The sequence below is a fragment of the Oreochromis niloticus genome, linkage group LG5 (assembly GCF_001858045.2).
Source record: "Oreochromis niloticus isolate F11D_XX linkage group LG5, O_niloticus_UMD_NMBU, whole genome shotgun sequence".
Classification (NCBI taxonomy): domain Eukaryota; kingdom Metazoa; phylum Chordata; class Actinopteri; order Cichliformes; family Cichlidae; genus Oreochromis; species Oreochromis niloticus.
In genome coordinates, this window is record NC_031970.2 from 3734752 (window position 1) to 3748290 (window position 13539).

A 13539-nucleotide genomic window follows, 5' to 3' on the forward strand; every position below is an offset into this window, starting at 1 on the left:
CATATGACCGTTCTGAATGACATGCAGCAAGTTTGAAGCAGAAATAGTATTTCAGTGACAAGATATAGGCGGCAATCACTTTTTGGCAGGCTTGAAAATTGCATATTATTAGTTTTATTGTTCCCTTAAAGGTTATTCAGGATTAACTAGAGACTGTTTGGGATATGATGTGCCACATATGATCCTTTTGGATGATACCCAACAAGTTTGAAGCATAAATATTGTTTCAGTGACAAGTTATAGTCCACAATCACTTTTTGGCAGGTCGAAAATGGCATATTATGGGTAGTAATGTTCCTTTAAAAGTTATTCAGCATTTCTTAGAGACTGATTGGGATATAATGTGTCACATATGATCCTTCTGAATGATATCAGTCTAGTTTGAAGCAGAAATATTGTTTCAGTGACAAGATATAGGCGGCAATCACTTTTTGGCAGGCTGAAAATGGCATTTTATCAGTTTTATTGTTCCCTTAAAGGTTATTCAGCAATTCTATGGGACTGTTTGAGTTATAACATGTCACATATGACCCTTTCGAATGACTTCCAGCAAGTTTGAAGCAGAAATATTGTTTCAGTGACAAGATATAGTCCACAATCACTTTTTGGCAGGTCGAAAATGGCATATTATGGGTATTAATGTTCCTTTAAAAGTTATTCAACAGTTCTAAGGGACTGATGGAGATATAATATGTCACATATGATCTTTCTGAATGATATCAGTCAAGTTTGAAGCAGAAATAGTATTTCAGTGACAAGATATAGGCGGCAATCACTTTTTGGCAGGCTGAAAATGGCATATTATCAATGTTAATGTTCCTTTAAAAGTTATTCAGCATTTCTTAGAGACTGTTTGGGATATGATGTGTCACATATAACCCTTTTGGATGATACCCACCAAGTTTGAAGCAGAAATATTGTTTCAGTGACAAGATATAGGCCACAATCACTTTTTGGCAGGTCGAAAATGGCATATTATGGGTATTAATGTTCCTTTAACAGTTATTCAGCATTTCTTAGAGACTGATTGGGATATAATGTGTCACATATGATCCTTCTGAATGATATCAGTCTAGTTTGAAGCAGAAATATTGTTTCAGTGACAAGATATAGGCGGCAATCACTTTTTGGCAGGCTGAAAATGGCATTTTATCAGTTTTATTGTTCCCTTAAAGGTTATTCAGCAATTCTATGGGACTGTTTGAGTTATAACATGTCACATATGACCCTTTCGAATGACTTCCAGCAAGTTTGAAGCAGAAATATTGTTTCAGTGACAAGATATAGGTCACAATCACTTTTTGGCAGGTCGAAAATGGGTATTAATGGTCCTTTAAAAGTTATTCAACAGTCCTTAGAGACTGTTTGAGATACAATGTGTCACATATAACCCTTTTGGATGATACCCAAAAAGTTTGATGCAGAAATATTGTTTCAGTGACAAGATATAGGCCACAATCACTTTTTGGCAGGTTGAAAATGACATATTATCAGTGTTGGGCAAGTTACTTTGAAATAGTAATTCAATTATAGTTACTAGTTACTTCTTCAAAAAGTAACTGAGTTAGTAACTCAGTTACAATATTCTAAAAGTAATTAATTACTTGGAAAAGTAACTATTGCGTTACTTTAAAAAAAAAAACAAAGAACGTTTAACCCTCTGGGGTCCAGAGTATAATTGGCCATTTTTTTACTACTCTTGATTTTCCCTCCACATTTTACCTTTAAAAACTATTTACTTTGCCTTGTTTGGTATCATTCTTTTTAGCGCAACCTCACATGCCTGAATTTACAGTTATGTTCTCATTTTGTCATACTGTATAACCAGAATTGATCTAAAATCAGACAAAAAACATAAAATCAGAGTAGAAAAAGTTATATTTTTACTGTAACAACCATAAACATGTTTAATGAATCATATTTCATAACTTCAAATGCAAATATAAATTGTCAATTTTAAAATCCAATGCACAAGTTTTGCAAACAACAAAGTTATTTGCATCCATTTACCTTTTACCCTTTTTATAAATAACCATTTCAAACTATTTACAGAACAATCAGCTGTTCTTCAATAAGATGCCACACAAATTATTTGTGCCACTCCAAAACATAATTTCTGTCCACTACAAAGGAGAACATCACAGCCTGATACCTGCAGGTCTGACAGCAGCAGGTGTATCACTCCTGTTTCTACCTGGAGACAGCAGTCGCCTCATTGTTCTGACACACAACACAAAACTATACACAACACTACACACTAACTACACAAGACAACACATTAACTACACACTCCAAACACGCTAAACGTCACAAATCTCAAAACTCGCTCTCTCTCTTTTCCTGCTCTCTCTCTCTCTCGCCGTCGCTCCTAAAACTTTTTTTTTGTTTTGCTCATAGGCAGAGAGTGCTTGCTAGCGCTAACGTGGCGAAACTATTGAGGAAAAAACGCCGCGTATATATTGTTTATCATGACTCTGGTTTTATGTGGCCTATCAACACAATTTATAAACTGGTATATATCACCTTGTTGCTTTGTCTTTAAGTGGTCATGTGATTGGCTTACCACAACTACTTTATTCTTCCTCAGTCAAACAGCAGCACTCATGCGATTGTTTTGCCCCCTGAGCTCCGGGTGTTGTGCTGGACAGTGCTCGTGATTAGCGTCCGCGGGAGCGCGCGCAGCTGCTTAAAGCTGTAGCGTCCAGAAGATGCGGTAAGCTGAACACAGCTTCAACCGTCTGTTTGTTGAAAAATAGTAACGGACCGCGTTTCCTTGTTAGTAACTGTAACGCCGTTGTAACGATAGGAATAGTAATTAGTTAGATTACTCGTTACTGAAAAACGTAACGCCGTTAGTAACGCCGTTACTTGTAACGCCGTTATTCCCATCACTGCATATTATGGGTATTAATGTTATTTTAAAAGTTTTTCAGCAGTTCTAATGGACTGTTTGAGATATAATATGTCACACAGGACCCTTCTGAGTGACATCCACCAAGTTTGAAACCGAAATATTGTTTCAGTGACAAGTTATAGGCCACAATCACTTTTTGGTAGCGCTAAAATGCCATGTTCTCAGTCGCTATTATGAACAAACAAGAAAGAGTCATGGTGATACTGGCACAATAGGTCTTTATTGTTTTAACTACTATTCGACAGTCTTATAACAAATATGAACAACGAGAGTAAACCTGTAGGCATTAATTATTCCATCGTCATGCGTGTAGTCATTCGTGACTGCGCTACACACTGAAAGCAACCTTCTGATAAGCGTCATAATTCGGTTACAAGAAACGTTAAAGTTCCATAAATGCATACCTTTGCCTAATAACAAAGGCATAAATGTGTTTGGGTTCCCCCCCCCCCCCCCACGTTATATCAGTTGCACGGAAGTAGCTGGCAACGCAAGTAATCCGAGCGCTGCAGCTTTAAGCAGCTGCGCGCGCTCCCGCGGACGGCAATCAGTTTCTGGCAGACAATCACTTTTGGGCAAGTAATCCGAGCGCTGCAGCTTTAAGCAGCTGCGCGCGCTCCCGCGGACGGCAATCAGTTTCTGGCAGACAATCACTTTTGGGCACAACACCGGAACCATGCAGGAGCGCTGACGGGCTTCAGCCTGGGTTGAAGCCCGCTAGCGCTCCCCAGGAAGACGATGACGTGCTGGACATCGGCCTGGACATCCATGGTTTGTCGGAGGATGAGCAGGAGGGCTCATTGTCGGGCCAATGTGCCGCCGCTGCTGCGCCGGTCGGCCACGATGACACCTCTCTTTTCTCCCTGTTTCGCCGTGCTGCTGAGAAGCTGCAGGTGGACTGGCCCTCTCCTCCGCCAGCTCAGAAGCCGTCGCGGTTCGCGGGTTTTTTCCTCCCACCGGAGCCCGCAACGGCCAAAAACTGCCTTCCCATGTTCCCAGACTTTCTCTGCGAGCTAACAGCATCATGGGACAAACCTCTGTCTACCCGCGTCACTGTGCCCGGCTATGGACAGTACATGGAATTGGACGGCGCCGAGGGGCTGGCTTAGCTAACCCACCCCCTATGGAGCCGTCTCTGGCTGCTTATCTGGCCCCGTCCCATAACCATGGTGTCGGCGGCCCCGCAACTCTGCCGTCCAAACACTGCAGATTCTCTGCTTCGCAGCTGGAGAAGATTTATCGGGCTCAGGCCGGCACTGCTCGCGCCATGAGCTCCGTCACCATGCTCCAGACGTACCAGGCAATGTGCCTGGCGGAGCTCGGATCGCTGGTTCCTGATGACAGCCCGCTGGCACCTCTTCTTAACGAGGTCAGGGTTGCCACAGATCACATCCTCCGTGCGTCTCGCTGTGCAGCACTCTCCCTGGGCAGAGGGATGGCTTCGACAGTAGTGGCGCAAAGGCACCTGTGGCTGACCCTCTCTGACGTCCCGGATAGGGACAGAGCTGTATATCTGGACGCACCAGTGTCTGCGGCTGGGTTATTCGGACATTCACTTGAAGCCATTCAGGCTAGATTCGATCTGAGGAAGAAGCAGACGGAGGCTCTGCGCGACATCATCCCCAGACGTCAGCCCAAGCCCAAGCCCGCAGCTAGCTCTCACAGGCCCGCCGCTCCTCTGCCGACTGGCAAGAGACCGGCGCCCACTGCTGAAGTGGGTGTGCCGCCAGCGAGAGCACATCCTCCGGCCCGAGCTCCACGCCAGTCGGCCTGGAGCAAAGGCCCACCCTCGGGCCCCCGGCGGGACCCGACGCCCAGGAGGAAGAAGCCTCAGCCCTCCTAGCTGTGGTTTCGAGTGGAGAAGGGGTCCAGCAGCAGGGAGACGCTGCTTTTACCCCTCTGTTGCCGCCCAAGAGGTGCCGCTTAAGTTCTGTTCAGGTTGTCAGCCCCAGAAGGCGCTGCACTTTCCTAACACTGTCTCCCAAGCACAAAACCCCTGCACACAAAATGCCTCAGGTAACTCCCTGTTCAAGGTGTGTTAAATGTTCAGGTGACCACATCGAGTGTTCCCGCTGTTTTTCATTGTTGTGCCCCAGAAAAGGTGCCTCCAACAAAATGTATGAATGTACATGTTTCCATGTTACGATCAATAAAGAGTGTTGTTTATTCTCAAACAATCACAAATGCTCAGCCTGCAGGCAGAATGAGCCAGGTCAGGCAGGTGATGCAGTCCCCTGCAGACACACTGGGGGGCGACACCGCCCCGCCGACGGTGCTGCAGGTCAGCCGGCTGGCTGCTCGCTTGCGCCCCCTCTCCGTGGGTTCTGCGAACCGTTGCCATGGGTTACCGGTTGCAGTTCCGGGTCAAGCCGTCTCGTTTTCATAGAGTGGTAAACACGACTGTCAACACCGAGGCGGCCATGATACTCAGAGAGGAAATAAAGGCGCTATTGCAGAAAAGAGCAATACGAGTGGTCCCCGCTTCGGAGACAGACAAAGGTTGGTACAGCCGATATTTTGTTGTTCCGAAAAGAGGGGGAGGACTTCGTCCCATTCTCGACCTGCGAGTCTTGAACACGTATCTACGAACGTACAGGTTCAAGATGCTAACACTCAGACAGCTCTTGAATGCAGTCGGCCCGGGAGATTGGTTTGCAACAATCGATCTAACAGATGCTTATTTTCATGTGGCTATACACCCGAAACACAGGCAGTTTCTGAGGTTGCATTCGAGGGCGTAGCCTACGAATACCTAGTGCTGCCGTTCGGGCTGTCGCTCGCTCCTCGCACCTTTACGAAATGTGCCGAGGCAGCGCTAGCGCCCCTCAGAGAGAGAGGCATCCGCATCTTAGCCTATCTAGTCGACTGGGCTCTCGTAGCTTGCTCCAGAGAGCAGGCGGAGACACAGCTGTGGCTGGTTCTGTCACACATTCAGACACTGGGGTTCTCTGTGAACTTTCAAAAGAGCTCGCTAATCCCGAGTCAGCAGATTACTTTCCTCGGTTTGGAAATATGCTCGCTTTCCAGCCGCGCACGTTTGTCGGAGCACAGAGTGGCCGCGTTTCATCGCTGCCTCGCTCAGTTTCAGCTGGGACTGCGTTTCCAGACGATATTAAGCTTGTTGGGCATGATGGCATCTATGATCGCCGTAGTGCCATTTGGACTGTTAAAAATGAGAGCGTTTCAACGCTAGACTCTCTCTCACCGTTGTGTGCATCGCGTCACCTCCGGAGGAGGCTGCCGGTAACCGCGTCTTGCATGCTAGCTCTCCGTCCTTGGAGGGAGCCTGCGACGGTGCATCAGTGAGAGGGATCTGGTCCGCAGCCCAGCGCCAGCTGCACATCAACCACTTAGAGCTGTTAGCAGTGTTCTTAGCTCTAAAGCATTTCCGTCCAGTCCTGGAGGGCCAGCATGTCTTAGTCAGGACGGACAATTCAACAGTGGTGTTTTACATAAACAGGCAGGGAGGAACACGCTCTCTTCCCCTGTTGAAGCTGTCTCTGCTGTTATGGTGCAGTGTTCATTTTCTGTCTCTAAGAGCCACCCATGTCCCGGGCCACCTGAACCTGGGGCCGGACCTTCTCTCCAGGGGGGTCCTCTGGTGAGAGAATGGAGGTCACACCCTTTAATAGTGGCTCAGATTTGGGATCTATTTGGCAAGGCACAAATAGATCTTTTTGCTTCCAGGGTAAATTCCCTCTCTCTGATTCTAGTGGCCCACAAGGTCGTGGTATGCAGAGATAATCAGCCTGCTAGCAGCGAGTCCTTGGCAGCTTCCTCTCCGCAGGGATCTCCTCTCTCAGGCGGGAGGAGAAGTGTTTCATCCGCGCCCAGATCTGTGGCGCCTTCATGCTTACCTGCTGAGAGGTTAAACTTGAATGCTAGGGGTTTGCCACCTAGTGTGATGGCAACAATTCAGAGCGCTAGGACCTCATCTACTAGAGGCTTGTACGCTTACAAATGGCGAGCCTTTGAGCAATGGTGCCGGGACCGCCACACTCTCCCATTTCAGTACTCTATTGTGGATGTTTTGACATTCCTGCAGGAGCTGCTGGATAAGGGCCTTTCATTTTCGACAATTAAGGTTTATTTAGCAGCTATATCTGCTTGTCATATTGGCTTTGACGGGGTGACACTAGGTGCACATCCACTCGCCATACGTTTTCTGAAAGGAGTTCGCTGGCTGAGGCCCGTGCTTAAGTCCAGTGTCCCTGCTTGGGACTTGTCTTTGGTGCTGGAGGCCCTTTCTAGCCCCCCGTTTGAACCCATTGAGTCTGTGGATATGAAATTTCTTTCATATAAGACTGCATTACTTCTCGCTTTGGCTTCGGCAAAGCAAGTGGGTGACCTTCATGCGCTGTCTGTGCATCCCTCCTGCACACAGTTCTCTCCTGATGGCCACAAGGTCGTATTGCTTCCAAATGCTGCCTATTTTCCCAAGATCATGCCTGCATCTTATAGCTCAATGGAGTTTGAGTTGCTGAGCTTTTGCTCCCCTCCTTTTGCATCTGAGGAGCAGAGGAGGATGCATTCTCTTTGTCCAGTGCGTGTGCTACGCGCCTACATTGAGCGCACTCAGAATGTGCGTTTATGTGACCAGCTGTTTGTCTGCTTCGCTAATCCAAATAGAGGTAGAGCTCTGGATTATAGAAGCTATCTCACTGGCATACGGCACCAGAGGTCTTGCTTTGCCCCACGGGGTGAGAGCTCATTCCACCAGGGGGATGGCAACCTCATGGGCTCTTTTTAAAGGGGTGCCTGTAGCTGGTATTTGTGCGGCAGCTAGTTGGGCATCACCGCACACTTTGTGCGGTTTTATCGGTTGGACGTTGCAGCCCCTTCGGTGGCTCATGCTGTCCTTTCTGCTGGGTCTACCACTCACTAAGGATGTGGTGGTCCGCTTCCGGTTCGGTGGCTGCTCTGCGGGGCGTGTATATATGTCCCATACTTATGTGTTGTACCGAGTGAATCGACTGAAAGGGAACGAATAGTTATGTCTATAACTTCTGTTCCCTGAAGGAGAGGAACGAGGTACAACACAAGGTGGCCCCACTGAGCAGTTTGGCTCGGTGAAGAGCGGCTATCGAACTGAGGGATGACTGTGATGACAGCGGCTATATGTGCAGGCGGAGCCGTGCGCGTGTCATCACACGTCATCTGCCTTAAAGGCGTGAATAAAGGTTTCTTCAGCCAGGACACGCGAGGGCGTGATATCCCATACTTATGTGTTGTACCTCGTTCCTCTCCTTCAGGGAACAGAAGTTATAGACATAACTATTCGTTTTCCTTTTTTATTTCACTGTAATAACTGTAAACTTGACACATCCTGATATGTTCCTATTATCATAAAGATTGATAAATTAAAGGAAAAAACATTAGTGCCTGCTCTGTTGGTTTGGCTCCATGTCGCTGTGTTTCACATTGATGAGTATGTGAGGGTTAGATCACTCTCATCAGTGGGTGGCTGCATGGACAGACACCTCACTGCAAAGGTAAGAGCTGCACATGCAGGCATGAAGGAGACTAAGTTGGTTATTTGTTGGGTTTTTGTGGACGATCGAAGTGATTTCTTAGTTAAATTCTTAATTTATTGTTACATTTGTTTGACCCTTTTTTTTTATTTAACTGCAAATTTTTTACTGTAAATTTCTAAATTTTAAATTTGTAAATCTTGTCAATTTCTGTAGTTTAATGATCGGGCATTGCAAGTGAAACATCAAATGAAGCTGAGCTGTGGCAGCAGACGCTTGTTTGTTTTCATGACTAAACCAGCGAGGACCTCTAATTTCAATTCAATTCAATTTCTTTATATAGTGCACAATCACAACAACAGCTGTTTGTTTCACTGATGTCATTATCATTAAAATGCACCACACCGTGGATGTTCTTCTATCAGATCCCTGCACCACAGTGTGGCTTACCGATTAAAGTTAAAGTTCTTTTCATCACTTTTATCTTATGGTGAAATATTTCCTGATGTTAGCAGTCCAGGATGGTAACACCATAATCCACAGTTCCTGAAGTCTGACAACGATCTGAACTATGTGCTACGACGAGATTTTCCTCTGTGGGAGATTTTGCACTCTCCTCCAAACATCTTTTCTATTCTTTATGTGGCAACACACACATTCATACAGACGTCGCTGCTAGTGTCATTCAAGTCATCCTCAGAGTTGGATGTTAACTGCTGGGAAAATGCTGAGAGCCAGTTTTCTTCTTTGAAGCATCCAAACATGCCAACTTACTTTATCAGTCCTGCTGAAAACGTTTAATCCAGGAAAAGCTTATTTCCCTTCTCCATTAGCTCTTTCCACCAAATATTTCCAGGAAGCGCAGCGTCTCCTCGGCTCTGGAAGTTCCTCCACTTTTGGTTTTCACTTTCCAAGAATTGGAGCAAAACTAGGCTGATGCATATTAAGAAATGATGGACTCGAGATTTTCAGAATGATTATGTTCAGTAAAACATGCAGAAAATAAATTTTACTCTGTTTCTTTTTAAATGTGTATTTTTGCAGTTAAATTGTTTCAGTGTGGTCAGAAAGTGAACAGCTTGAGTCATCGGAAAACTAATAACAGGGTTCGTACGGGTGCTTGAAATCCTTGAAAATGCTTGAATTCTAATGTCGTCTTTTCAAGGTTTGAAAAGTGCTTGAATTTCAGATGTGGTGCTTAAAAGTGCTTGAAAATGTAACTGTATTTCATTCACAATAAATAGCTATCTGATTGAATTGTTTTCTTATCAGATAGAGAAATAAAGTGAGACGCAAAAGCAAAATTTCCCCGCCTGGGCTGCCTTGCGTCTGTTTCAATATGTGACCCCGCCCCTCCCTCGGACAGTCGGGGATGAGTGCGCTAACATACCTGTAGGTTGCTGTTTTAATGAGTGTTTGATGGAAAACAACAATGGCGGAGTTTGCGTTCTCCAGTCGCATGATAGGTGAGTCCTAGTAAATAATTTTCCAGTACGTGTACGTTACACATGCTATTTTTTTAAATTATGGTTATTATTTTGCTAGCTATCAAACTCGCTGGAGAAATGATTGAAATGCACTGAGTGTGATGCAGTATGGCAGCGCTATTACGGAATATGCTGTGAACTTAGCTAACATTACTTAGCAGTAATATGAGTTAATTTACTCAAGTGAAAGCTTTAAACATTAGCCCGATACATAACTAGCTAACTTAAGGCTTTCTGATTAACCCTCTGGGGTCAACGACCCAGAGTCTCCATTTCAACTTGGGTCGAACGTGCGGACTTCAAGCTATACACCAGTTTTTAAATTGTGTTGATAGGTCACGTTTTTTATGGAGAGCGCTAGCAAACACGCTTTGCTTGTGAGTGAAAAAAGAAAAAACACTCCTTCCCTATTGGTGGAAAAATGTACCATGTCGACCAATCAAAAAATGATACGGCAACATGTGGTATTTGGTTGTTGGGAAGAGGGAGAGAGCGAGTGAGCGAAAAAGAGAGAGAGAGTTTTGGTACGTGAGAGATTTGTGATGTTTATCATGTTTGGAGTCTCAAGTTAGTGTGTTGTCTTGTGTAGTTAGTGTGTAGTGTAGTCGTTTTGTTTTGTGTGTCAGTTCTACTAGTGAACGTCACAGTTGCTGCAACTGTGTGCTGGAAAAGCTTAAAAAGGGACCTTGAAAGTGCTTAAAAAGTGCTTGAATTTGACCCTGAAAAAAGCGTACGAACCCTGTAATAAGAAAAATAATTTAAACGATAAAATTAGATTTACCACTTCAAACAAATATATCAGCTGTTACTCCTTTAATTTAATATGAATGAGTCAGAGTCAGTAATGCAGAGACTGTTTGATCCAATAAGCAAAGTGATTGAAGATCTGATCTGTTTGCAGATACGGGGACATGAGAGTGATGATGACCTACGAGCTTTTCAGCATGTGGCAGAATCTGGGTACGATCCTCTCCTCAGGTTTAAACTGTTGTGTCTGACTTGGGTTTGACTGATTAAATGGTTTTGGATCCGAGTTTGAAACGTGTGGCGTTTGTAGGTGAGAATAAGATCCACTTCATTCCCGGAATGATTGGTCCGTTCCTGGGAGTGACGCTGGTCCCGCAGGTGGAGGTGCGAAACATCATGATCCCGATTTTCCATGACATGATGGACTGGGAGCAGCGCAAGAATGGGAACTTCAAACAGGTACAGGAGCACACGCTCAGCTGTACAGAGACTGTTCAGGTCGTTCATAGGAAACCAGAGGAAGTCAGAGCGTTTGTGTACCTGTGTGCAGGTGGAGGCTGAGCTGATTGACAAGCTGGACAGTTTGGTGTCGGAGGGGAAAGGAGACGAGAACTACAGAGAGCTCTTCGGTTTGCTGTGAGGAACGCAGACTTTGACTTCCTCATGTCTCTGTTTTTAACCTGGAGTGAATCCCTCTGCCCTGCTGCTCTTTTCTCTCTTTGATAACAGAAATTAACTCTCAGTTTTCTGTTCTAACACTCTGTGTGTTTGCTTTGCTCTCTGCTGCGGGACTAGAACCCAGCTGTTTGGGCCTTACCCCAGGTATGACGTTCCCTGCACATGGGCAGATATACCTGCTAACATTGACTGTTTTTATCTGCTAACCTGGCGTTGTTATGAGTCTGTCGAGCTTTGTAGCAATGATGGCTCACAACACAGGACAAAGACTTTACACTAAAACATGAAACATCAGATTTGGCTTCATTTATTGCTCTTGTTGAACTTTTTGACCTTGTTTTTAAAGTAGAACATTGTCGACACACTTACATGTGCTTACACACAGTATGTCCAGAATCATGTGGTGGGTTTGTCCCCACAGTTTAAACTGTTTCCAGTGTGTAATTTGTTGCATGCTTCTTGCAGCCTGCTGGAGAAGATCGAGCAGGAGACGTGGAGAGAGACGGGCATCTCCTTCGTTACCTCTGTCACACGACTGATGGAGCGACTGCTCGACTACCGGTACAGTAAAGTCTTTGTATTCATAGGACATAAATGATTCTGTGGTAGTTTACGCTCACTGATCTGTGATAATTATGCTCCATAAGTCATAGAAGGGTTTGTTTTTGTTGTTGTTGTTGTCAGAACTTAACTGACAGCCCGTAGAGAACAGCTGCGAAATGTCTTTAAACTGAGCAAAGAAACTTTAAACACTGAGACCCAGGTCATATACGGGGCCATTATATAAAAGTCTAAATATCTCTAACCTTTTTTGTTTTTAAGTAGAATACCAGCACTTAGTCACGTTCCCCGCAGTAACCCTCCTTTACCTGCAGTAACCCTCCTTTACCTGCAGTATCTATATTTATATCCATGTTTCAATCTTCAAAAACAGTCTTCTTGTTGTTTGCAAACTTGTTGGGCATCTTGTGACGTCTATAATAGGAAAAAGCGTCTTGCAGCTTGGGCTAAATGAGAACACCCAAGTTAATAAAAGCGGAGGTTCATTAGGAGGTGTGGAAGGTTTACATTTGAATTTTTATTAACTTGGTTTCATTTTTTCAGGGACTGTATGAAGGGAGATGAAACAGAAAACAAGAAGATTGGCTGCACAGTTAACCTCCTGGTAAGACCTTTAAATCAGCAACATCACTGAAATACTGAATTCAGAAAATGTTCACATTTATTGTCTGTGAAGGTTCTCAGTCATCCAGGTCATCGTAGTCTAAGGAGCTTGGAAAGAAAAGTGTCTGGACTTCTTTGAGTTCTAAGCTTCTTCAGTTCTACTGGTGGGGAGTCCCAGATTTAAGTCCTATGGTAGTGACCCCCCAAGAGGGTCATGGACCCCCTATTGATCCTCTACACGAGCCAAGGTGTGAAAACGGGCATGGGTCGCCTAGGCCAACTAGCCCTATGTAATTTCCTGAGGTCAAAGGGCCCAGGATGGGAAGGGATCTCAAAACTGGATTATAGATGACAGACAGTTGGTGGCATAAGCCCCGCCCTCTGTTCAAAGACGGTCGTTCACAGTGGACGTAGATGCTTCTTTCACTCCTCTTTCAAACCATCTGTCTTCTCTGTCTAAAATGTGAACATTGGCATCCTCGAGAAAGCGACCTTTGACCTTTAGGTGCAGATGGACAGCCGAGTTCTGTCCCGTGGAAGTGGCTCTCCTATTTTGTGCCATGATCAGACCTCTGCATTGGAGAGCCCAAACAGCCAGTTCAGAAACGTGGCTCCCATTGACCCTCTTGGAGACACTCCCATGGGGCTTAAATCTGGGACTCTGCACCAGCTGTTCTTAGAACTGAAGAAGCATCTCGGATGAAGGCGAAACGTCTTCAAGAAAACTTAAACAAGTTCAGACACTTTTCTTTCCAAGCTCCTTCACATTTATTAAACCGTCCAGTTCTAAATAAACAGCCTTGAGAGTTATTCAAGAATAATTCTCATGTTTTCCACATTCAGTTGGTCTACATTTGATCCTCTTTATACTATTTACACAACAAAAAAACTAACAAATAAGTTTGGTACGGTATGCCATAAATAGGTCTATGAAAATGATGAAGGTGATTCAGACCTTGGGCTTGAGTTAAGTTCTGCCCTTCTTTAAGAAATTTCCACACCTGTCGAGTGGGTATTTGCAGCGTTTGGCATCCCAGGTTTAAATCAGTGCATAAACACAGGAAGTGCGTCTGTTGTC

The 13539-nt window shown here is 44.9% G+C and overlaps 1 protein-coding gene across 7 annotated transcripts in view; it reads left to right on the forward strand.

The window, feature by feature from the left end:
• LOC100707136 (dedicator of cytokinesis protein 3) overlaps positions 1-13539 on the forward strand; it is a 297568-nt gene that overhangs the window by 266466 nt on the left and 17563 nt on the right. For 6 of the 7 annotated variants that reach the window (XM_019356779.2, XM_019356780.2, XM_019356782.2 and 3 more), the window contains 6 exons: positions 10774-10832; positions 10930-11078; positions 11170-11255; positions 11415-11441; positions 11763-11858; positions 12402-12462. In XM_019356779.2, coding sequence (XP_019212324.1) covers positions 10774-10832; positions 10930-11078; positions 11170-11255; positions 11415-11441; positions 11763-11858; positions 12402-12462 — 478 coding nt within the window. The remainder of the gene's footprint in view (positions 1-10773; positions 10833-10929; positions 11079-11169; positions 11256-11414; positions 11442-11762; positions 11859-12401; positions 12463-13539) is intronic. The other variant, XM_019356781.2, reaches the window with a different exon arrangement.